The 21469-nt window shown below is 62.6% G+C and overlaps 2 protein-coding genes across 2 annotated transcripts in view; both read left to right on the forward strand.

Annotated features, from left to right (window-relative positions):
• The window catches only part of LOC126651644 (uncharacterized), a 34552-nt gene extending 22881 nt beyond the window's left edge, over nucleotides 1–11671 (forward strand). The window contains exons 24-29 of the mRNA XM_050337713.1: nucleotides 3319–3673; nucleotides 4812–5192; nucleotides 6339–6465; nucleotides 7143–7256; nucleotides 8186–8440; nucleotides 9877–11671. Of these exons, the coding sequence (XP_050193670.1) occupies nucleotides 3319–3673; nucleotides 4812–5192; nucleotides 6339–6465; nucleotides 7143–7256; nucleotides 8186–8440; nucleotides 9877–10967 (2323 nt within the window). The 3' untranslated portion in view covers nucleotides 10968–11671. The remainder of the gene's footprint in view (nucleotides 1–3318; nucleotides 3674–4811; nucleotides 5193–6338; nucleotides 6466–7142; nucleotides 7257–8185; nucleotides 8441–9876) is intronic.
• A 3896-nt stretch (nucleotides 11672–15567) lies between these two features.
• LOC126636194 (E3 ubiquitin-protein ligase TRIM7-like) lies at nucleotides 15568–21015 on the forward strand. Its single transcript, XM_050308146.1, is given in 8 exon segments — nucleotides 15568–15975; nucleotides 17623–17709; nucleotides 18000–18230; nucleotides 18470–18492; nucleotides 18760–18875; nucleotides 19124–19156; nucleotides 19737–19888; nucleotides 19890–21015. Coding segments are annotated over 8 exon segments (1410 nt in total). The 3' UTR covers nucleotides 20250–21015.
• Nucleotides 21016–21469: the final 454 nt, after the last annotated feature.

The raw sequence follows: 21469 nt of genomic DNA on the forward strand, positions 1-21469 counted from the left end.
GGTTCGTGACCGTGTTTTGTAACAACTTTTGTAAAGTCTGTCAATACAGTGTTTCCACTCTGAATTCCGTGTGGGATGAGCCGTGGCAGCCCCTCGCGGATTCCTGCAGCTCCCCCGCCCTGCTCCTGGCTGTCGGTCGGGAGCTGTGCCAGGTGATCTGTGGGACAGGTGAGCGGCACAAGCCGAGTGGAGCCAGGCCTGGCGAACGAGGCTGCTCTGGGTGCTGCGTCCAGCATTTGGGATTTGTGGTTTTCCCTCTTCCTCTGCTGGAAGCGGATTTTGAGGTTATGATCCCTGAGCCAGCCTGTGCCACACACAGACAGGGCCGTGGATGGATGAGGGGTCATTTCCCTCAGCCAGGCTCTGCGGTGGGATAGAGCCGGGACATCCCGTGCCGGGAGAAGCTTCAGGGATTGTGGAATCCCAGAAGGGTTCAGGTTGGTAGGGACCTTAAAGGATTCCTGGATGGTGCCACTCATAGGGTCCCTTGTCCTTCCCAGGAGCTCCCCCACAGCCCAGTGTCTCTCCCCTGCCAGAGCCCAGCACAGGGGGATGTTCCTCTCTCCCAGGTCTCCCTGGGGGAAACCCACTGGAGCCCCCCGAGCTCTGACAATGCCCAAGGGGTTGTTCCAGCTTGGGACCACATGTGGGAGGTGGACAGGGCAGCCTGTGGGTTGGAGCCACTGTGGGGATGTGGCACTTGTGGCCCACACATCCCTGGCCTTGGCTTTTGCCAGGTTGGATCCCCTCCCATCCCAATCCATGCTGGGTACCTGCAGAGCCGGAGGGAGGGACCCTGGAGCGAGGATCCCCCACACTCTGGAGCCCCTGCATGGGATGGGGCTGCCCCACAACGTGATGGTGGGGAAGAAGAGGAGGAGGGAAAAGGGGAGAGCTCAGGGAAGAGCATCCCGTGGGATCTGGGCTGGTGGTGGGCTGAGCACGGCTCCGAGCACATGGAGACTCCGTGAGGATACACACACGTCCTTCTACGTTGCACACGTGTGCTGTGTGTGTATAAACACACCTACACATGGAACCTGAGCCCAGGGGACAGGACATGGCACTCTATGGACACGGCTGCATCCCCATCCCGCTCTGGCTGATCACTCATGGGAATAAACACTCCTGATAAAAACACCTGCATCCCCACAGGGACAACCTGGAACCTCCCAGAGCCAGGATCAGGCACTCCTTCCTCCCAACAGCTGCCCTGGATCCCAGTCTCCCCAGCTGCACTGGGATGTACAGACCCCAGGCAGTGATACCCTCTATCCCAGAGCTGCTCCTGGTGTCCCCTCCCAATGGGGGGTTCAGATCCCTGGGACAGCCCAGGACAGGGGGGTCTCTAATTGTGGGTCCCCACCTGCTGTCACACCCTGGGACCCCTCCAAGGCAGGTTGCCTTGTCCCATCCCCCCTCATCCCCTCCCTTTTCCCACAAACCAAAGGGTTTCCTGCCCTTCCCCATGTTTGTTGTTCCCAACTTCCCCCCATTGTCACCCCAGGTGCCCAAAGTCCGGACTGGGAGTGGGGCTGTGTGACAGGGGCTGTGCCAGAGTGGGAAGGGATGGGACAGGACAGGTGGATGGCCCGGGGATGGAATGAGGTGGGACAGGATGGATGGGATGGGATGGGATAGGATGGGATGGGATGGGATGGGATGGGATGGGATGGGATGGGATGGGATGGGATGGGATGGGATATGATGGGATGGGACAAGATGTGGGATGGATAGGGTGGGACTGGATGGGACATGACAAGATTAGGCAAGACCCAACAGGATGGATGGGATGGGATGGGATGGGATGGGATGGGATGGGATGGGATGGGATGGGATGGGATGGGATGAGGTGTGATGAGACAGGATGGATGAGATGGGATTGGGGGGATTGATGGGACAGGATGTGGTGGGATGGATAAAAGGGGCATAAGACTGGACAGGGCATGACAGGATGGAGAGGGATGGGGTGGGGTGGGGTGGGGCAGAATAGGACTGGGTGGGATGAGACAGGATGAGGTGGAGGGGACAGAGGGGGAGGGCACACGGGACGGGATGGGTCGGGTCCGGTTCAGCGCGGGGTCCGCGAGGGTGTCGTCCCGGGGTCTCGCCCTGGGGTCCGTCCCAGGGGCCGGGGGTTGGTGGGTCCATTTCCACGGCGCCACCGCCTCCGGCCGCCATTTCAGAGCCCGCGGGGCCCGAGGCCGCGGGGAGGGGCGGGGGCCTGACGGGGCGGGGACGGGCGGGGAGCCGCCCCGGGGCCTCCCCACCGACCCCCGGCCCTCCCCGACCGCCGGTGTCGCACCGAGCACAGCCCAGTGCCTGCCCTCCAGTCTCTCCCACCTGCCCCTCTCACTGCGCCACCCCACCCCAGTCAAACCAGTTCCCCCTGTCAGCCTGGGGACCCCTGGAACAGCCCCAGTACCCCCTGGCAGCTCAGTTCCCTCGTGAACATCCCCAGTTTCCCCAGTGCCTCCCCAGTACCCCCTGGCAGCTCAGTTCCTTCGGGAGCAGCCTCAGCACCCCGCAGCCTCTGCCCAGTTTCACCCGGTCGCCCCCGCCAGCCCAGTTACCCCGGGAACAGCCCCAGTCCCTCCCCAGTTACGCCGGGAACAGCCCCAGTCCTTCCCCAGTTCCCCCGAGAATATCCCCAGTTCCCCCCAGTTCCTAGCAGCCACTCCGCAGTTCCCCGCAGCCTCTCTCCAGCCCCTCCGGGAACAGCCCCATTTTCCCCCCGTCTCTTCCCTGTCAGCCCAGTTACCCCGGGAATAGCCCCAGTTCCCCCCAGTTACGCCGGGAAGAGCTCCAGACCCCCACAACCCCTCCCCAGTTCCCCTGGTGCTGCCCCCACCCAGCGTCCCCAGTTCCCATCGGTCCCCCGGTTCCTCCAGTCCTTTTCCAGTCCCTCCCCTCTCCCTCTCCTCCCAGCCCCGCTATTGTTCCCAGTCCCTCCGGTCTCCCCAGTGCCCCCAGTCCTCCTGCCTCCCCAGTCCCTTATTCCCTCCAGTCGCCCCCCAGTCTTTCCCCAGTCCCTCCAGTCTCCCGGTCACCCCCTAGTCCCTTCAGTCCCCACTGCCCCTAGTCCCCTTGCCCCTCCCCTCCTCCCAGCCCCTTATTGCTCCCAGTCTCCCCAGTTCCCCAATCCTCCAGTCCCCGTTTACCCCAGTCCCCCAATCCCTCCAGTCCACCATCTCCTCACTCCCCCAAGTCTCCTTATTCCCCCTCCCAGTCCCTCCAGTCCCCTATTCCCCAGTCCCTCCAGTCTCTCCAGTCCCCTATTCCCCCAGTGCCTCCCTAGTCCCTCTCCAGTCTCCCCAGCGTCCCCGTGGCCCCCTCCTCCCAGCGCCTCTATTCCCCGGTGTGCCCCAGTGCCCCCGGGTTCCTTATCCCCCCAGTCCCTCCGCAGCCCCCCTTGTCCCCGTTGTCCCTGTTCCCCCGTTCCCATTCCTGTTCCTGTTCCCGGCGCTGCCGCCGGGGGCCTCCTGACGGGCGGGGCGGTTCCGCCGGGGCCGCCAGGGGCGCTGCTGGCGCGGCCGCCCCGCTGCGCCCCGCCCCGCCCGCGCGCGCGGCCCGCGCGGCGGCAGCGCCCCCGGCGGCGCGGCGGGGCAGCGGCGCGGCCGGACCGGACCCGCAGCCGGACCCGCACCCGCGCCCGCACCGGAGCCCGCCTGGGGCCGGAGCCGCCGCCGCCGCCCCCGCCCCGCCGCCCGGCCCGCGCCGCCCCCGCCCCGCCCCCGCCCCGCCGCGCCCCCGCCCCGCCGCGCCGCCCCGCGCCCAGCCCGATGCCCGGCGGCGGGCGGAGGTGAAGCGGAGAGCGGGCGCTGGATCCTCCTGGCCGCGGCCCCGGGGCCCCGGGCACGGAACAAAGGGCCATGGCCGAGGGGGCCCCTGCTCAGGTGAAGGGCGCCCGCCGCTCCCGGCGCGGGGCCGGGCCCGGCTGGCGGGCCGCACGTCGGGGCTGCGGGGCCGCGCCGTCGGGGCCGGGCGGGCGGGGGCGGCGGGGGCTGTCAGCGCGGGGGCCGCCGCCCCCGGGGCACCGCGGGGCGACACGGCCGGCCCCGGGGGCGGCGGGGACGCGCCGAGCCCGCACGGGCCTCCGCGGCCGGCGGCGCCTGCGCTGCCGTCGGGGCCGGGCCTGCCCGCGCCGCCGCCCCCACCCTGCTCGTCGCCGGGCCCTGCGGCCCCCCGACCGACCCCCGCCCCGTGTCACCGCCCGGTCCCCATGGCGACGGGGCGCCGCAGCCCCCCGGGTGTCCCCCCGCCGTGCCCATGGCAACGGGGCTCGGCTGGCCCGTGTCACCGCCCGCCACCCCCCAAGTGTCACCTCCCGGCCCCGCGCTGTCACCTCCCACCCCCGCCCCCGCCGCGGCGGGTCCTGCCTGTCCCGTGGGACCGGCACGGGGCCGGTGTAAGCGGCTTAGCGGGGACACGGGGACGTCCCCGCCGCCCCCGGGCTCTGCAGCGGCCCCCCCGCGGGGTCCCCATCACCTTTGGGGGGTCCCCATCACTCTTGGGGTGTCTCCGTCACCCCGCTGGTGATCCCATCACCTGGGTGGGGGGTCCCCATCACCCCGGCGGGGTCCCCGTCACCTTGGGGGTCCCATTGCCCTGGGGGGATCCCAATCGCCCTGGAGCGTCCCTGTCACCCTAGGGGTTCCCCATCACCCTGGGGGTGTCCCCATCACCCCAGAGGTTCCCCACCACCCCACGGGGGTCCCCTACCACCCCACGGGGGTCTCCCACCACCCCACGGGGGTCCCCCACCACCCCACGGGGGTCCCCCGCCTGATCCTGCCCCCCTGTGTCCGCAGGCTCCGGAGCCGCACTGCCCCTCGCCCCTGCGGCCGCCGGCCGGCCCCGAGCGCACCTCGGAGCGGGAGACGCAGACGGCTGAGCTGTCCCTGACCGTGGTGGCGGCCGTGCAGGCCGTGGAGAGGAAGGTGGACTCCCACTCCACCCGCCTGCTCGACCTGGAGGGTCGCACGGGGATGGCCGAGAAGAAGCTGATCGACTGCGAGAAGACGGCGGCGGAGCTGGGGAACCAGCTGGAGAGCAAGTGTGCGGCGCTGGGCACCCTCATCCAGGAGTACGGGCTGCTCCAGCGGCGCCTGGAGAACATGGAGAACCTGCTCAAGAACAGGAACTTCTGGATCCTGCGGCTGCCCCCAGGCAGGAAGGGGGAAGTCCCCAAGGTAACGGTGTCCTGGGGTGCGGGGTCTGCACCCAAAATGCTCACAGAGGGCAGGACTGGGGGGTGAGCAGGGACAGCCCAGGTGCAGGTGAGTTGCTCCCTACTGGAGCTCCTCCTTTCCAGCTCTCTCTCTCTGGGACTAAAATACAGCAGGATACAGGACCCAGGGGGACATCCCGGTGCTCAGACCGGAGGTTTCAATTCTGCACAGCCCAGGAGTCATTTATGCTTTTATTGTTTATTTTTTATACCATATATTTTTTATTTTTTATACCGTATATTTTTTATGGGGTGGTTTGAACAAAACCACCCCAGATTTATTTGTTCTTTCTCTTTGACCACTTTGGTGCTGCAAAGTCTCCCAGGCTGGGGAAGGAGAAAGCTCTGGGATTTGAGGAAGGCAGATGACTTCCCTGGGCTTAGGCAAGCTCTGGAAGGAGCCCACCATCAATATGCAGTTCCTAGCTGAATTTTATAACCCTCCCACTGAAAGGAAGTCTGCAGATGGGACCATGGGAAAGGGAATGTCACTGGAGAGGGCTGCGAAAAGGGGGGCTCAGATCCTGCACCCCATCAGTGCAGTCAGGGAGCAGAGGTGGAGCACCACATTTCCCTCTGAAGAGCTGCATTCCAGCGTGTCACAGTTTGCACGTCCTGGATTTATCCTTGGGAATTATTCCTTGGCAAACAGGCTGGGAAGCCATGGCCTGCCCCTGGCCAGTGGGCACACAGTAACTAAAGGATAGCAGGGAGCCCTGCAGACTTGAGTAGAGCTTTCCCTGGAGTTCAGGGGTAATTGAATCTGGGCGTTACGTCAGCTCATCCATAGGGATGAGTCCAGCCCAGCATCCAGGTTTTCTCTCCTTTGTGGTTCCCTCCAAGCCCGGTCACTCTGCAGAGTGCAGGGACCGAGAGGAGGAGGTTGGGTCCTTTGGGAAGTGCCAGTGTAGATTCATCACTGGGAGCCCCCCATTGGGCTGAGCCCTTTAATGCCATAGAAATACCTGCCCAGGAGTTGTATAAATGGAAAAACCAACTGGTTGGTGGCTGTGACAGAGCTGAAGCCTGGCTGTGTCCGAGGGGGAGCTGCCATCTCTGGACTCCTGGGGAGGGAGGCAGCCCTTGAACCAGTGCTCTTGTGATCCAGGTGCCGGTGACATTTGACGACGTGTCCGTCTACTTCAACGACAAGGAGTGGGAGAAGCTGGAGGAGTGGCAGAAGGAGCTGTACAAGAACGTGATGAAGGGGAACTACGAGTCGCTGATCTCCCTGGGTAAATATAGGGGCACGTTCTCCCGGGCTCCTTCTGGCTCCTCCTTGGAGATCCCCTCGGATGAGACCCCAATGTCCCATTTTAAAGACTTAAAAGCACAGGAGGATGTTTCTAGTTTGGGTTCACTCCCAGCTCGTGCCGTGGTGCTGTCCTGGCTGAGGGGGATCTCCACAGGCAGGGGGGCTGGAGACCTCCCAAACCTTTTCCAGCTGGAGTTATGTGGTGGAAAACTGGCACCTTCTCCATGGCTGTTGGAAGGGCTTCCCTGCATCTCCTGGGTCTGCAGCGGGTACCAGCCCACACACCCCTTTAGAGGGAGCTTTTGCAGAGGGAAAAATTGCCTGATGTGATCTGTGCTTTGGGGCATTTCCTGTGGAGCTTCAGGAGAAATCCCGGCTCTGCTGGGAGCTGAGAAATGCTTTTGGCTTCAGGAGAGCCAGGATTTGTCTGAGGAGTTCTAAAACCCCACCAGAAAAACACAGGGGTTCTTCTCTAAGGCAGTTCCTCTCTGTGTGGCACCTCAGCTCCTGCCTCTGGCAGCGCCTGGCTTTGCTCCCCACAGCCCCTCTGGATGTTCCTGAGTGTGTTCCCGCGTCCCTCAGGCTCTGGGGAGAGGTGGAAGCCAGCCTTAGGTTCCTGGTGCAGTAATCCCTCTCCATCCCTCTGTCTCTCAATAGACTATGCAATTTCCAAACCTGGGGTTTTGTCTCAGATCGAGCAAGGAGAGGAACCGCGGGGCAGGAACGAGCAGGACCTGGAGGAGAGTGAGATCATTACTGATGCCACTGCAGGTGAGACCTTGGCACGAGGGGAGCCCTGGTTGTGTCCCGAGGAGCTGCTCATCCCTGGGCTAAAGCAGCTGTGGCTGGGGGGGTTATCAGGAGGAGCCTTGCCTAGGAACAGGACAGGTTTGGCCCATCAGAGATTTTGATGTCCAGGTACAGCTCAGCATATAAACCAGGGCAAGAGGAGCCCGGAGAGCTGGGCACTGGGAGCCATCAGCAAGGGAAGCATCTGCAACCAGACCAGGTCCTCAGGGAGCCAGTGTGCCCAGCAAGGAAGGAGAATCAGGTCCCACTGGGAAAGCCCATCCACACAGAGAATCCTCTCCACCCTCTCTTTGTGTGGATGGTGCCTGGGTTTACCCTTGGAAAGCCCTCTCAGGGAAGGAAATCTGCTCCCATCCTGTGTGCAGGGAGAAGGGATACTGAAGGCTTTCTCCAAGGGCAGGGGTGGGCTGGGAGAAGGGCACCAGGGATCCCGAGTGCTGGAGCAAGTCCTGCTCCGGGATAAGGGGGCTGATAAATAGGTGTCCTAGAAGAGGTCAGCTCTGCTGGCCGTCCCTGGGGCCAGGCTGTGGATGTGGAGTCACTCTGACCCCCTGCCTGTGCTCTCCACCACAAGGATCCTGAAATTAAATTGAGGCCGACAGGAAGAGGAAAATCATCGGGAGCTGCAGGCGGGGGATGTGGGGGGGCCAAGGGGTGCTGAGCTGTGGCAGGGTGGGGACAGTCCCCTGTGCCTGCGGAGCATCCCAGGGGAGAGGCGGGAGCGTGGCAGGGACGGGAGAAGGGCAGGGGCTGCAGGGAGAGCAGAAATGGCCGAGCAGGTCAAACCCCTGTGCGGGCTCAGCGGCCGGAGCCGGCGGGCAGGGCTGTGAGCAGCGTCTCCATCCCGGCCCCTGGGAATGACGGCGGGCGGGAATCTCTCTTTGCTGCAGCGGGAATAAGGGTGGTGATCAAAACGGAGGAGCTCCTTCCCGAGGACAGCCCCGAGAACCCCGAGCTGCACGGGATGTCGGGGCAGTCGGAGGGGAGCTTCCAGAGCCCGGACGAGGAGGCGGCTTGTGAGAGCCCCTACGGCTCCGTGTCCCCTCCGAGGGACCTCCCGGGAACCAGCCTGGGCGACTCGTCCGAGTACGGAGCTGACTTCAATGAGATCCAGAGAGTCATCGTTCACCACGGCAGCTGCACAGGTGGGACCTATGAGGGGTCAGGAAAAGGTGGGGAACAGGTTGGATGGACGGGTAGAGTTAAATCCCCCCAGAACCAGCACCAGCAGGAAAGTTTCTGGCTGCAGCAGCCTCGGGAGTGGCTCTGGTCAGAGGTGAGGGGTCCTGCAGGTCGTGGGGGATCCACCAACAGGGGGGTCACTTGGGGCAGGTCCATGGGACAGGGAGGAGTGTGGCAGGACCCCCGTGGCATCCAAGCTGCCAGGAGGGAGGGGGAAGGGTGAGGTTGTTTGGTGAAGAGACAGTGGCACCAGGCCTTTCATGGGTCTCCTGCCAGTGGGGTGGCACAGGTGGGCTAGGTCCTGCAGACCTGCTGTGAGGGTGGGGGTGGGAGAGCAGGGAGATGGGAGGTTGGGAGCAGCAGGTTCCCTCCTCCTGACGGCTCTGTGGTGGTGTAACACAAACCAAGAGGGAGAGAGTTGGGCTCCCGAGGGCCTCGTGGATCCTGTGGTCTGCTCATGGCTTAGAAAGGGAAACCAGCCAAGCCACCAGTGGGGCTGGAGCTGCTCCTTGTCCAAGGTGTGGGGCCTGGCTGGTGGGGCTGAGTGGGAGCTGTGGTGGCACTGACTGGGATGGGGGTGCTGAGCCCCGAGTCTGCAGAGGAGGAGGAGGACCTGGAATTCCCCAGGACCCCTCTGCTGGAGGGAAGAGAGCCACAGCTTTGATACATCTGGGCTGCCTCTTGGGAAAGCGTGGCTGCTCTTCCTGGAAGAACCTGTAGGCCTGGCTCAAAGTGCAGCACAGGCTGACATGAGGGATCCATCGGGAATTTCCTGCATGTCCCTGGGATGTGTCCCTGGGACGTGTCCCTGGCAGGGCAGGTCTCACCAAACAAAAACACCGTGTCACTTCCAGCGTCGGTGACATGAGGGGGAGCCTGCCCTGCGTCCATCCATCCCACTGCTGGTCACGCCGGGAAGGAGGGGGTGAGGCTGAGGGAAGGGGACATTCCCAGGCTGGCTGTGCTGTCCCGGGAGCGGAGCTGGATGCTGGCAGCTCTGTGCTGTGTGTCCGTCGAGCAGTGCCGTGCCGGGAGTGTTGTTGTCCCAGTGAAACAGCAGCAGATGGAGCTGCTCCAAAATCACTCGGCCACGGGAGCCCTCTCAAAGTGATGGCGCTTTTGTCCCCCACATCCTGCAGCACCATGAAATTGCCCAACGATTTGGCAGGAGGGTCTGAGGGCCCCCTCAGGGGCTGTTTGTCTGAACTCTGTGTTGAGGGGTGACACGGCCCATCCCAGCGCTCCGGGCTCCGGCTGCAGCCGGCTCAGGGTGTTGGAGCAGAGCAGGCAGGGGCAAACGGCTGCAGGAGCCCATCAGATGTTCCTGTAGCACCCCCACGTGCATAAAGGCCACCCCGTCCCGGCCGATGACCCTGACGCTGTTGTGGTTTCCCCGCAGAGGACGGGATCGTGATCAAGACGGAGGAGGAGGAGGAGGAGGACGACCCCGACCCGCTGGAGCCGTGCGCCATGTTCTCGGGCAGGGCCGAGCCGCCGGCCTTCCCCAGCCACGAGGCCGGGCTGGGCTGCGAGGCGCAGTGCAGCTCCAAGGCCCAGCCCCGGGGCCTGGCAGGGCGCGTGAGGAAGCCGTCGGCCTGCGACAGGGACTCCGGGGACATGAAGCCGGCCAGCGCCCAGCAGCGGAACCGGACGCGGGAGAGACCCTACATCTGCCCCGAGTGCGGCAAGAGCTTCATGCTCAAGATCAACTTCATGATCCACCAGCGCAACCACCTCAAGGAAGGGCCCTACGAGTGCCACGAGTGCGACCTCAGCTTCCGCAACAAGCAGCAGTTCCTGCTGCACCAGCGCAGCCACACGCGCCGCGGCGTGGGGGTCCCGCGGCGCCCCGAGCACGGCCTCAAGCCCCCGGCGCGGCCCCCGCCTCCGGGGAAGCCCTACAAGTGCTCCGAGTGCGAGAGCAGCTTCAGCCACAAGTCGAGCCTCAGCAAGCACCAGATCACCCACGTCGGGGAGCGGCCCTTCACCTGCGGCGAGTGCCGGAGGAGCTTCCGCCTGCAGATCAGCCTCCTCATGCACCAGAGGATCCACGCCGGCAAGAACGAGATGGCCTTCCTGTGCCCCCAGTGCGGGAAGAACTTCACCCGGCCCTCCCACCTGCTGCGGCACCAGCGGACTCACACCGGCGAGCGGCCCTACCAGTGCAGCCAGTGCGAGAAGACCTTCAGCGAGAAGTCCAAGCTGACCAACCATTACCGCATCCACACGCGGGAGCGCCCGCACGCCTGCGCCGTCTGCGGGAAGGGCTTCATCCGCAAGCACCACCTCCTGGAGCACCAGCGCATCCACACGGGCGAGCGGCCCTACCACTGCACCGAGTGCGGCAAGAACTTCACGCAGAAGCATCACCTCCTGGAGCACCAGCGGGCGCACACCGGCGAGCGGCCCTACCCCTGCACCGAGTGCACCAAGTGCTTCCGCTACAAGCAGTCCCTCAAGTACCACCTGAGGACGCACATGGGAGAGTGAGGGGCTGCCCGACGGCTTCCTCCCCCTCCTCTCCCTCTCCTCCTCCTCCTCTTCCTCCTCCTCCTCCACTCATCTCTCCCGCCCTCCCTCCATCCATCTCCCCCCACCCCAGCTCAGGGCATGGACATAAGGAAGCTTTGTGTGGTAGCGCCGCTGGTCTGGTGGAGACTGGGCTGATTGGAAATAAATTAATGAATTAAAGCAAGCAACGCGCGGCAAAATTAAAAGATTATATATATATAAAATTAACAGAAGCAGCTGATATAGGGGGAATCCTCACCACCAACAAAAGAAACCTGTACAGGGTGTTTTGCCGGAGTAGGACTCGTAACTGCTTTTTAAATCTACTGTTTGGTTTTTTTTAAATAAATGTGGAGGAACTTTTTAATTGATAAGCAACCTTAGGATGGGCAAGATTTTTTTGTTGTTGTTGTTGCTGTTAAATGCTCCGTAGGCTGATTCTGGCACAGTCACTTTTTGTCCAGGAGCTCTGCAGAGGTGCTGCCTCGTCCCAGCTTTCCGGGCTGGACGCGACAGCCACTCGGCAGCGCGTGGCTACGGGAGCTCCGGCCGGGGGGGGGATGAGCAATTAACAGATCCAGCTAACGAGGAGGTTCTGCGTGTGTCTAGATTGGAAGCGCCGGTAGGTGCCTGCCCGGCTCGCGGGGCTGTGATGCACTCCTGAATTATACAATAGAATAAAATTCTAGTTGCAGTAAAAGAGCCTTTTTCTGGTAGGACCCCTCAGCAAGGCTCCTCCAAACGCTCGTTCCTGGCGCTCAGTCCTCCCCGGGGTCCGGCCTTCCTGCTGCCACGAGAGCAGCGTGAGGGCACCGGGGTGCTGGGGGTCTGGCCCTGGGTGCTGTGGGGTCACCGTGGATCTGACACAACACCTCGGTGTGTTTAACTGCCCTTCTGCTCTCTGAACTAGTGGCAGGAGCAGCGGGATTCCTGCCCCAGATGAGGAGCAGGTCCTGGGCTGGCTCCAAGAAAAGCCCTGACCAGTTCAGAGCTGCCTGTGGGAGATGTCCCAGTTCCCAGGTCCTTGATGCCAGGGTCCCTCTCCACATGTCACAGGGGGTGGCACACGGGGCTGCCTCCTTGCTATCTCCACCAGCTTGGTTCCCTGTGATCCGGCTTGTCCTCACTGCATCTCCTGAGGCTGGGCTGTGGATGCATCCCAAGGGCCAGGCCGTGGCCAGAGGGGTGACACCAACTCCCTGGAGCTCACTGGGCTCCTTCCCAGCGGTGTCAGATCTCATGTGGGACAGTGGCGTCAATAAACAGAGCGATGGTGGGATAAGTTGTCATGACCTGTTAATGCCTTTGCAGAACCAAAGTCCTCATCCAGGACTTTCCCGGTGTAGGAACCCTTCCTGAATTTGGAATTTGCATCCTCTCCCGTGCTAGAAGGAGGGCAGTGCAGCCATGTGGAGCTGCCAGGAGCCACCAGCCAGTCACTGCTGTGGGCAGGAGCATTTCGGGGCTGCCAGGACAGGCTCCAGCCAAGGTTGAGCCTTCCCACTGCTCCAGTGGTTCCTACAACTCCCTGGAAGCAGTTTGGGGTTTCAGGTCAGGACGTGCAGCCTGGCGTGGGTTGACACTTCCATCCCTGGAAGTGTGCAAAGCCAGGTTGGACGGGGCTTGGAGCAACCTGGGCTAGTGGAAGGTGTCCCTGCCCATGGCAGAAGGGAGGAACAAGATGGTGTTTCAGGTCCCTTCCCACCCAAACCGTTCTGGGATTCCATGCAAAGTGCCATGACGGGGCTGGATGTCCCGGGAGGGAGGTGTGGGTGCAGGACAGGGGGTCTGGCTGCAGCCCCAGGCTCCTCAGCAGCTCCCCTGCATCCCTCTGATCCGGACCAGATGCGATTAAGGGGAAGAAGGAAATGAAAAGCAGAACTGACTCTGGTTCTGAGCAGCTCATGTTCGTCACACTGGCAGCACCGCTGACCTGGCAGCACCTTTTTCCTTCCTAAAAATGGATGGATTCAGCTCTTTTTTGGCAATACTGCCACTAAGGGGCCCTTACCAGCCTGGCTGCCCCGCTGCAGTGCCAGGACCTCGGCATGGCCAGGCTGGCAGTGCCCCTGCCCTGCTCTGCATCACTGGGCCCCACATGGCACCTCCTCTCCCCCTCACGCTGCTGCTTTCCCACTGCACACGGACATAACTGCATTGGTCGCTGGATTCTGCCAGGATTTAACAACATCCAGGTGACCTTGAGCAGCTCAAGTGTCAACAGTCCACCTCCCACGACCCGGCGGGATATGACACGGCCATCCATGCCCCACCCCTGGCCAGCACCGAGCGCGGGGTGGCAGCGGCACCACAAGGCCACGGCAGCGGTGGTGCTGTGGGCACAGATCGGGGGGTGGCACATGTGGGAGCAGCCTCGCTGCCCCCCCGAGCCACCTGCAGGGGATCAGCAGGTTATCACCCTTCACTCAGTCACAGCTGGGTTTGTTTTAGGGTTGCTCAGTGCTGCAAACACTGCTCAGCCACAGGGGTGAACGGCACTATCCTGCTGTGGGACCCACCGGTTCCTCGAGGGCTCGTGGTTCCATAGGGTTGTCCCAGGGTGCCAGGGGAGCTGGACACGGATGCATCCAGAAGGCAGCAGCTCTGGGGACAGGGAACAAGCAGGATCCACCACAGCTGGGCTGTGAGTACCCCTGGCAGCACCCCTGAGGCTCTGGATGAGCAGGGACACCCCGGGGAGCTGCAGGGATGGTGAGCAGGGGGCTGGAAGTGTTGTGCTGACCCCTCTGGAGCCACTGGGCCAGGGCTGGGGACCTGCTGGGGTGGGGAAACTGGAGCATTCAGCAGGACATGGCCATGGCAGGGCAGCAACTGCCTGGGGAGGGGGTGTTTGACTGCTTTATTGTGTCAGGGGTACACAGAGTCCCCCTAAAGTGCTCCTTGAGCCCCAGCTGGCAGCAGGTGAGAGTGGCAGAGGAGCCAAACCGATGGCTGAACACGGGGGGCTGATTTTGGGCACCCAGCACCCACGGCAGCAGCACAGAGGGGACTACGTGGTCCCTGTAGAAAGGCACAACTTGGCTGAAGGGACTCCCGGGAACTTCTGCCCTTCCCCAAGCACTGCTGCTGCTCTCCAGGTGTTCTGGAGCTGTGACAGGAGGGAAGGAGACACTGGCAGAGGTGCTGGCAGCCATGGGATGTGGGGATGGAAGCTGGAGCCCCCTGCCCGGAGCAGCCGTGGGTTTGGGGTGATCTCAGGAGAGCAGGACGGGGCTGGCAGCGCACAGTGAGGAGCAAAGGATTACCCTGGGCTCCCACAGGCACAGCTGCCGCTCCAGCACAATCCCTTCAAACTGCATTAACCCCGGCACCGGTGGCCGGGAAGCGGCTCCGGCAAGCGCGAGGCCTCGGGAAGGATCCCAGGGCCAGGCCTTGGGAAGGATCCAAGCGCCAGACCTCGGGAAGATCCTGCTTGGCACCTCCACCCCGCCACCACGGCCGAGCTGGGGCGAAGCTCCCGGAGGCCTTCCAGGTTATTAATGATTGAATTAATTTGAGCATCCCGAGCATCCGCAGGGGTTGGCAGCGCTGAGCCGGAGCGTGCCGGCTGTGCCCCGGGGGAAGGCTGGGATCAGGGCTCACACTCACACTCAGCCCGGCCCTCCCTGTCTGTGCCCGCTCACGTGGGCTGCCCACGGCCACACGCGTGTGCAGAGATGGGCACACGCGTGTGCAGAGATGGGCACACGCGTGTGCAGAGATGGGCACCCACAGCACACACGGAGCGGCCTGTCTGTGCCCCCCCGGTGTCCCCCTGCTCCTTCCTCACTGGTTTGCACACACCCACACACCCCCACACCCCCCCCCACACGTGTGTGTTCTGAGATCCAGGCACACAAACACACACAAGCACACACACACACAGATGTAATTACACAGGTGCACACACATGTGCACACATACACACACACATAAAACACGGATGCACACACAGGCAGGCACACATGTACATGCACATGTGAACAGGTGGATACACACACTGGCACAGACAGGGACACATAGTGCACACACAGCCCTGCATACAGACATTGACACACGCACTGGCTTGCACAGCAACAACTCCACGTATGGAGACACACACGGACACATGTAGCACACACACACATACATGCACACACCTAAATACACACAGACACACACAGATGTGCATGGTACACACACACACATCCACGTGCACAAACAGGTGTTCGTGCACACACATCCATGATCCATGTGCACAGGCACACGTGCATGCACACACTTACATGTTCCAAGTGCACAGGTGCTCACACACACATCCATGTGCACAGACACGCACCCACACATGATAGGGAAGCATGTGAGTACATGCATGTGCACAGACATGCCTGCACACATCAGCACACACACAGAAACAGAGACACACACACAGACCCACTCACTCATTTACACACACACACACACAAACACACAGACATCACACTCACATTAATTCCAGCAGCCCGTTCCCGTTCCCGCAGCCCCGCCCGTTCCCGCCCCCCATCCCGCCCCGTTCCCCCCGGTCCCGCCCGGTGCCGGCACTTTCGGTTTCCCCTCGGCCATGGCTCGGGAGGTGCTGGCCCTGGGCGAGCAGCTGGCGGCCGAGGCCACCTGCCCGGTGTGCCTGGAGCTGTTCGCGCAGCCCGTGCTCACCGAGTGCGGGCACAGCTTCTGCGAGCGCTGCCTGGGGGCCGTGCTGGGGGAGCCCCCGCGCCCCGCCGCCTGCCCGCAGTGCCGCGCCGCGGTGTCTCCGGGCTCGCTGCGCCCCAACCGCTCGCTGGGCGCCGTGGCGGGGCTGGCGGGGGCCCTGGAGGAGGCGGCGCGGCGGCCCCGCTGCCCCGAGCACGGCGAGCCCCTGGCGCTGTTCTGCGAGCCCTGCGCGGCCCCGCTCTGCGCGCTCTGCCGGGACGGGCCCGCGCACCGCCCGCACCGCGCCCGCAACGCCCACCGCGCTGCCCGGGACCTGCGGGTACGGCACGGGGTCGGGATGGGCACGGGCTGCCCGGGACCTGCGGGTACGGCACGGGGTCGGGATGGGCACGGGCTGCCCGGGACCTGCGGGTACGGGATGGAGTCGGGATGGGCACGGGCTGCCCGGGACCTGCGGGTACGGCACGGGGTCGGGATGGGCACGGGCTGCCCGGGACCTGCGGGTACGGGATCGGGTCGGGATGGGCACGGGCTGCCCGGGACCTGCGGGGACGGCACGGGGTCGGGATGGGCACGGGCTGCCCGGGACCTGCGGGGACGGCACGGGGTCGGGATGGGCACGGGCTGCCCGGGACCGGCGGGTACGGCACGGGGTCGGGATGGGCACGGGCTGCCCGGGACCTGCGGGTACGGCACGGGGTCGGGATGGGCACGGGCTGCCCGGGACCGGCGGGGACGGCACGGGGTCGGGATGGGCACGGGCTGCCCGGGACCTGCGGGTACGGGATGGAGTCGGGATGGGGTCGGGCTGGGAGCTTCGCGGCTGCGGGTGGGGGGAGAAGGGCACACGTCGGGGTCCCCTCCGGGCATGGGCTGGGGGCACCTCGGGTCACAGGTTGGGGTCCCCTCAGGGCACAGGTCAGAGTCCCTTTGGGGCACAGGTTGAGGGCCCCTCCAAGGTGGGCTGGGGTCCCTTCAGGGACAGGTTGGGGTCTGCTCTGGGCATGGGCTGGGGGCTCTCCTGGGCATAGATCTCAGTCTCCTCTGGGCACACACCTGGGGTCCCTTTCAGGGACAGGCTGGGCATGGCCTGGATGTGGGTCCCCTCCACACATAGGTGAGGTCCCCTCCAGCATGTGGGGTCCCTCCCAAACACAGGTCAGGGTCTCCTGAGCACGGACTGGGGTCCCCTCAGGACACAGTCTGCTTCCCCTGCATGCACAGGTTGGAGTGGGTCCGTGTCCAGCCACGGATCTGGGGCCTCATCCAGCTGATGGCTGGGTCCCTGTCTGGGTACAGGTTTGGGGTCCCCATCTGGCTGTGGGCTGGGGTCCCGTATCCCAACCTGCTGGCAGGCTGCTGGTTCTCCCGTGGCTCCCACTGCCCATCACCTGCCCCCAGCCCTCCCAGGAGCACAGGTCCCTCTCCCCCCTCCCTGTATCCCCACGGAGTCCCTTGTGCCCCATTCATCCCCAGCCAGGGTCTCTCCCCCAAAATGTGGGGTCCTGGCTCACTGTGCTGCAGGGGATGGCTCAGAGGAGCACGAGGGATTTTTAATACTCCAGTGGATTTATGGAGCATGTCTGAGACACTGCTACTGTCAGTGCAAACCTCTTCCCACAAATCCCACTTTCAACACCAAAAGTTGTTCTTCCTAATTAAAAGAAAAAAAAAATCCAAAAAACCCAAACCACAAGCTCCAGGGTTTCCACATGAAGCTATTCCACAAATGCTTCTGGCCAAAACAGCTGTGGATGGGGGATCTCCCCAGCCTCACTAATGTGTGCCTGGAGAGGTGGGTGCTGCCTCCGAGCTCAAAACCCACCCCCAGGCACCCAGGGGCCACCCCCAGTGACCCCACAGAGCAGGATTGTCCCCACAGGGGCTGCTTGGTGATGTCATCTCCCTCCTGCAAATGTCACTCCAAAATCGCCAAATCCGCCTTTTTTTTTCCTCCCCATCCCAGGAGACACTCCAGAACAACCTGGATTTTCTGCAAAAGGCGAAGGAAGAATTAAAGTCCAAAGGAGAGCCAAGAAGTGATGAGCTGCTGGTGTGTGTTCCCCTCCATGCCCTGCACCCGTTCACCCAACCCACCTTCCCGGGCACATCCCATGTTTCTCTCCTTTTCCGTGACAACGTGCTTTTCTCCCTCCCTCTCTGACCATCCCATATCTCCTCCTTGGGTCCATCAGCATCTAGACTTGCCACCTCTCTCTCCATTCTTCCAGCTTTTCCCTCCAAAATCTCCTCTCCCTTTCCATGTGGCCCTTGCCCCTCTCCCAACACCTGTGCCCATGAGGAGTCTGGGATGACTCACGGCTTCCACGTGATGCCTTGCAGCATAGGATGGCCTTGGAGGAAGAGATGCTGCAGAACGCCTTTGAGGATCTGGAGAAGTTCCTGCAGGAGCAGAAGAAGGCTCTGCTGGCCCAGCTTGGCCCAGTGTCCCAGGAGCTCATCAAGAGATCCTCCGAATACAACTCCAGTGTTGCAGAGAGGAAATCGCTGCTGGACACGCTGATTGCGGACATCGAGAAGAAACGTGACCAGCCAGACGTGGAATTCCTCATGGTGAGGCTGCATCGCCCCCCTGGGCACCGTGACCCCGTGGTGAGGCTGGGGGCACCCGCCTGGCACCCTCCACACCCCGCTGCAGCCCGGAGCCTGGGCGTGGTGCCAGGCTGTGGCACCGGTGTGGCTGCTGTGGGCCGGGGGCTGCAGCGTTCCCTGAGGGAAGGGGAGGGTTGGGCCCCAGGCGCTACAGTCCTTGTCGGTACTGCCAGAGCTCACCCGTGTGTTCTCTCTTCCAGGATGTTGGCAAAATCCTGAGCGGGTACGAAACGGGCTCGGCGTCGCTCTGCTCCCTCACGGCTCTTTGGGCAGAGGTTTGGGAATGCTGCAGGAGCCGGGAGGGAGGTGGTTTGCCCTGCTGAGTGTTTGGGATTTAACCAGAGGCCGTTGCACCCCTCTTAAAGGCGGGGTTCCCGTGCTGGTAGCTGGGACACAGCTCCTGAGTCCTGTGGCTGGGGGGATTTCCCCGTTTCCCTCCTGGGTGCTGGTGGTTGGGCTCAGAGCTGCTCTCTGTGTTGTCCCCCCTCAGCTGTGAGGCAGCCAAGGCCCCGATCCCAGAGGCAGTTTCCCCGGAGCTGCAGAGGACTGTTGAGACCCTCTCTGAGACGTGCCAGCTGGTGCTGGGCACAGTGGCCAAATTCAAAGGTAAAGCACTGCTGGCTCCGTGCTGTGCTTCCCCTGGGCTTGGCTGGCTGTGGGAGATCCTCACTGCCTGGTGCTTCTGCTCTGGGATTTGGGAGCAAAACACGCCTGTTCCAGATGGAAACCATCTCCAAGAGAGGCTTCACTGGAGCCTGGGGCTCTGAGAGCCCGTGTCTGGCTTGCTGTCCTGATGAGCAGTGGGAAAGGGGCCACAGGAGGAGGACTCATGCATCTTCCTTTCCTTCTTCCAGGGAACCTGCTGAGCAAGATGGACAGGGAAAGGGGTAAGTTTCTGGAGCTGATGGGCACAAATGAGGGAGAAAAGCTTTCCAGAATGGGTTCCTCATGTCCTTGGCACAGAGATAGGCTCACACCACAACATCTAAAACCAGTGTCTGTCTGGAACTGTGTCCTGTTGTTTTGGCTAGGCCTGCTGTTACATTCCTGATCTGTCCCTGTGCCAGGCAGTGCCAGTGACACGAGCTGTGTCGTGCTGTGACCAGTTGAGCAGAGGGGCTGTACGTGTTTTCAGCTGGCATTTAAAAGTGCCCTCTCACTTTTCGGGGTGAGGGACTTCAGCACAGGACAGTTGTGCCTCAGTTTCCCCCACGGTGTCCGCAGAGGATAGGGTTTAGCAGAGGGCCCGGGGTGGTGACACTGCATGTGACACCTGTGTGGCCTTGTGGGATGGCCGCGGGATGGCAGCAGAACATCCCACACGCATGGGCGGCTCCAGCTCTGGAGGGAGGTTGCCTGGTTACTCAGCAGGGCAGCCTTAGGAGCTGGTTTTCCCTTCGGTGAGCGCTTGTCTGCCTTGTCACAGGAGCAGGGACTGGCCTGACCTTTCTCTCTGTCGTCCCTTAGAGAAGGTGACACTGGACCCAGAGACGGCGAGTCCTTTCCTGATCCTCTCTGCAGACCACAGAACCGTGCGCCTGGGAAAGGGATTCCAGAACATCCCTGACACCCCCCAGAGATTCATGGGCAGCCCCAGCGTGCTGGGCTCCCAGGGCTTCACAGACTGGGAGGCATTACTGGGAGCTGGAGGTGGGGAAGGGGGACAGCTGGGCCGTGGGGGTGGCCCTGGAGTCCGTGCAGAGGAAGGACTCGCTCAGCTTGGCCCTGGGCAAGATCTGGGCCCTGCGGCTGGGCTGGGATGGCCAGTACACGGCGCTCCACGGGTTACCCGCCCTGCTGGCGCTGGAGGAAAAGCCCCGGAGAATCAGGGTCCACCTGGACTACGAAGAGGGCCGAGTGACCTTCTACAACGCAGAGAACATGGTGCAGATCTTGCAGTTCGAGACCTCCTTCACCGAGAGGGTCTTCCCGTATTTCTGGCTGTGGTCAGCAGAAACCTTCATCCGCCTGTGTGACTGATGGGCTGGGGTGCCTCCTGGTGCCCTGCCGTGCCCTGGGCTGGCTGAGCAGGCAGGAACGTGGCAGTGACACAGCACCACGCTGCGGACTCGCCACAGCTCTGCCTGGGCTGGGTGTGCTCTGCACTGTGCTGCATCTCCTCCTTCCGAGCCCTTTGGAGCATTAAAGCTGTGCTGTGCTGCCTGGGGGTGTCTGCATGCTGGTGTCCTGGCTGGATCCCACGGTGACAGTGTCCTGCCTGTCCCTGTGGGCACCGAGGACAAGGAGTAATCAGCAGGGAAGGCTCTGATTGCCCATGCGGGTTTTTAGCAGCGCTGCGTGGCTCGTAGCATGGCTTGGTGTGGGGTGACGTGCTGTAGGGAGGGTGCAGCCACCCCACACCCAGGAAGTCAGGGTGGAGACACGACCTGAGAGTGGTGGCTGAAAACCCCTGTAAAAACGGTTTCTAGACAGGAAAGTGTTCAGGGAGGGGCAGGGCAGACTGGAGAGCTGGACTGAGCATGCAGCCAGAGCCTCTCGAGGCCGGGAGAGCAGCAGGAGTGTGACGGGGATCTGTGAGATCCTGGGGGGTCAGGGCAGGAGCAAACACCACGCTGTGTAATCCAGGCACTGGGAACACTGTGTGCCTGGTGGGTGACAGGGCCTGGGCGGAGGAGCAGGATCTCCTGGATCCAGCATGATCCATGTGTGTCTATTTTTAAGGCAAATGGTACTCTGGGTAAATGCCACGCTCGCTTTTGCCCTTTTACCCTAATATTTTTCTGTATTTTTCCCCCTTCCCCTCAGTCCCAGGGCAGGCCCAGGCAGGCCAGGGCAATGGCTCTGCTGGTTAGCTGTGGGTGTGTCCATTTTTAAGGCAAATAACAACACTTGGGTAAACCCAACTCTCCCTTTTGTCCTTTTTCCCCCTCATTTTTTCCATATTTTTCCCCCTTCCTCTCAGCCCAGGGCAGGCCAAGGCAATGGCTCTGCCGTAGAGCTGGGTGTGTGTCCATTTTTAAGGCAAATAGCAACACTTTCGCCCTTTTTGCCCTCATTTTTCCCAGTTTTCCCGCCCCTTCCCCTCACGTCCCCGGCTGAAAGGAGGCAGCCGGAAACATGGCGGCGAAGCGGCGCCTCAGCGAGACCGAGGACTACATTTCCCAGCGTGCAACGCGTAGGGCGACAACGCGCCCGGGGCCTTGGGAATGCCGGGAAATGTAGTTCCGGTTCAACCCCTG

This window comes from Myiozetetes cayanensis, unplaced genomic scaffold (genome assembly GCF_022539395.1).
Source record: "Myiozetetes cayanensis isolate MyiCay16 unplaced genomic scaffold, myiCay2020 scf1, whole genome shotgun sequence".
Classification (NCBI taxonomy): Eukaryota; Metazoa; Chordata; class Aves; order Passeriformes; family Tyrannidae; genus Myiozetetes; species Myiozetetes cayanensis.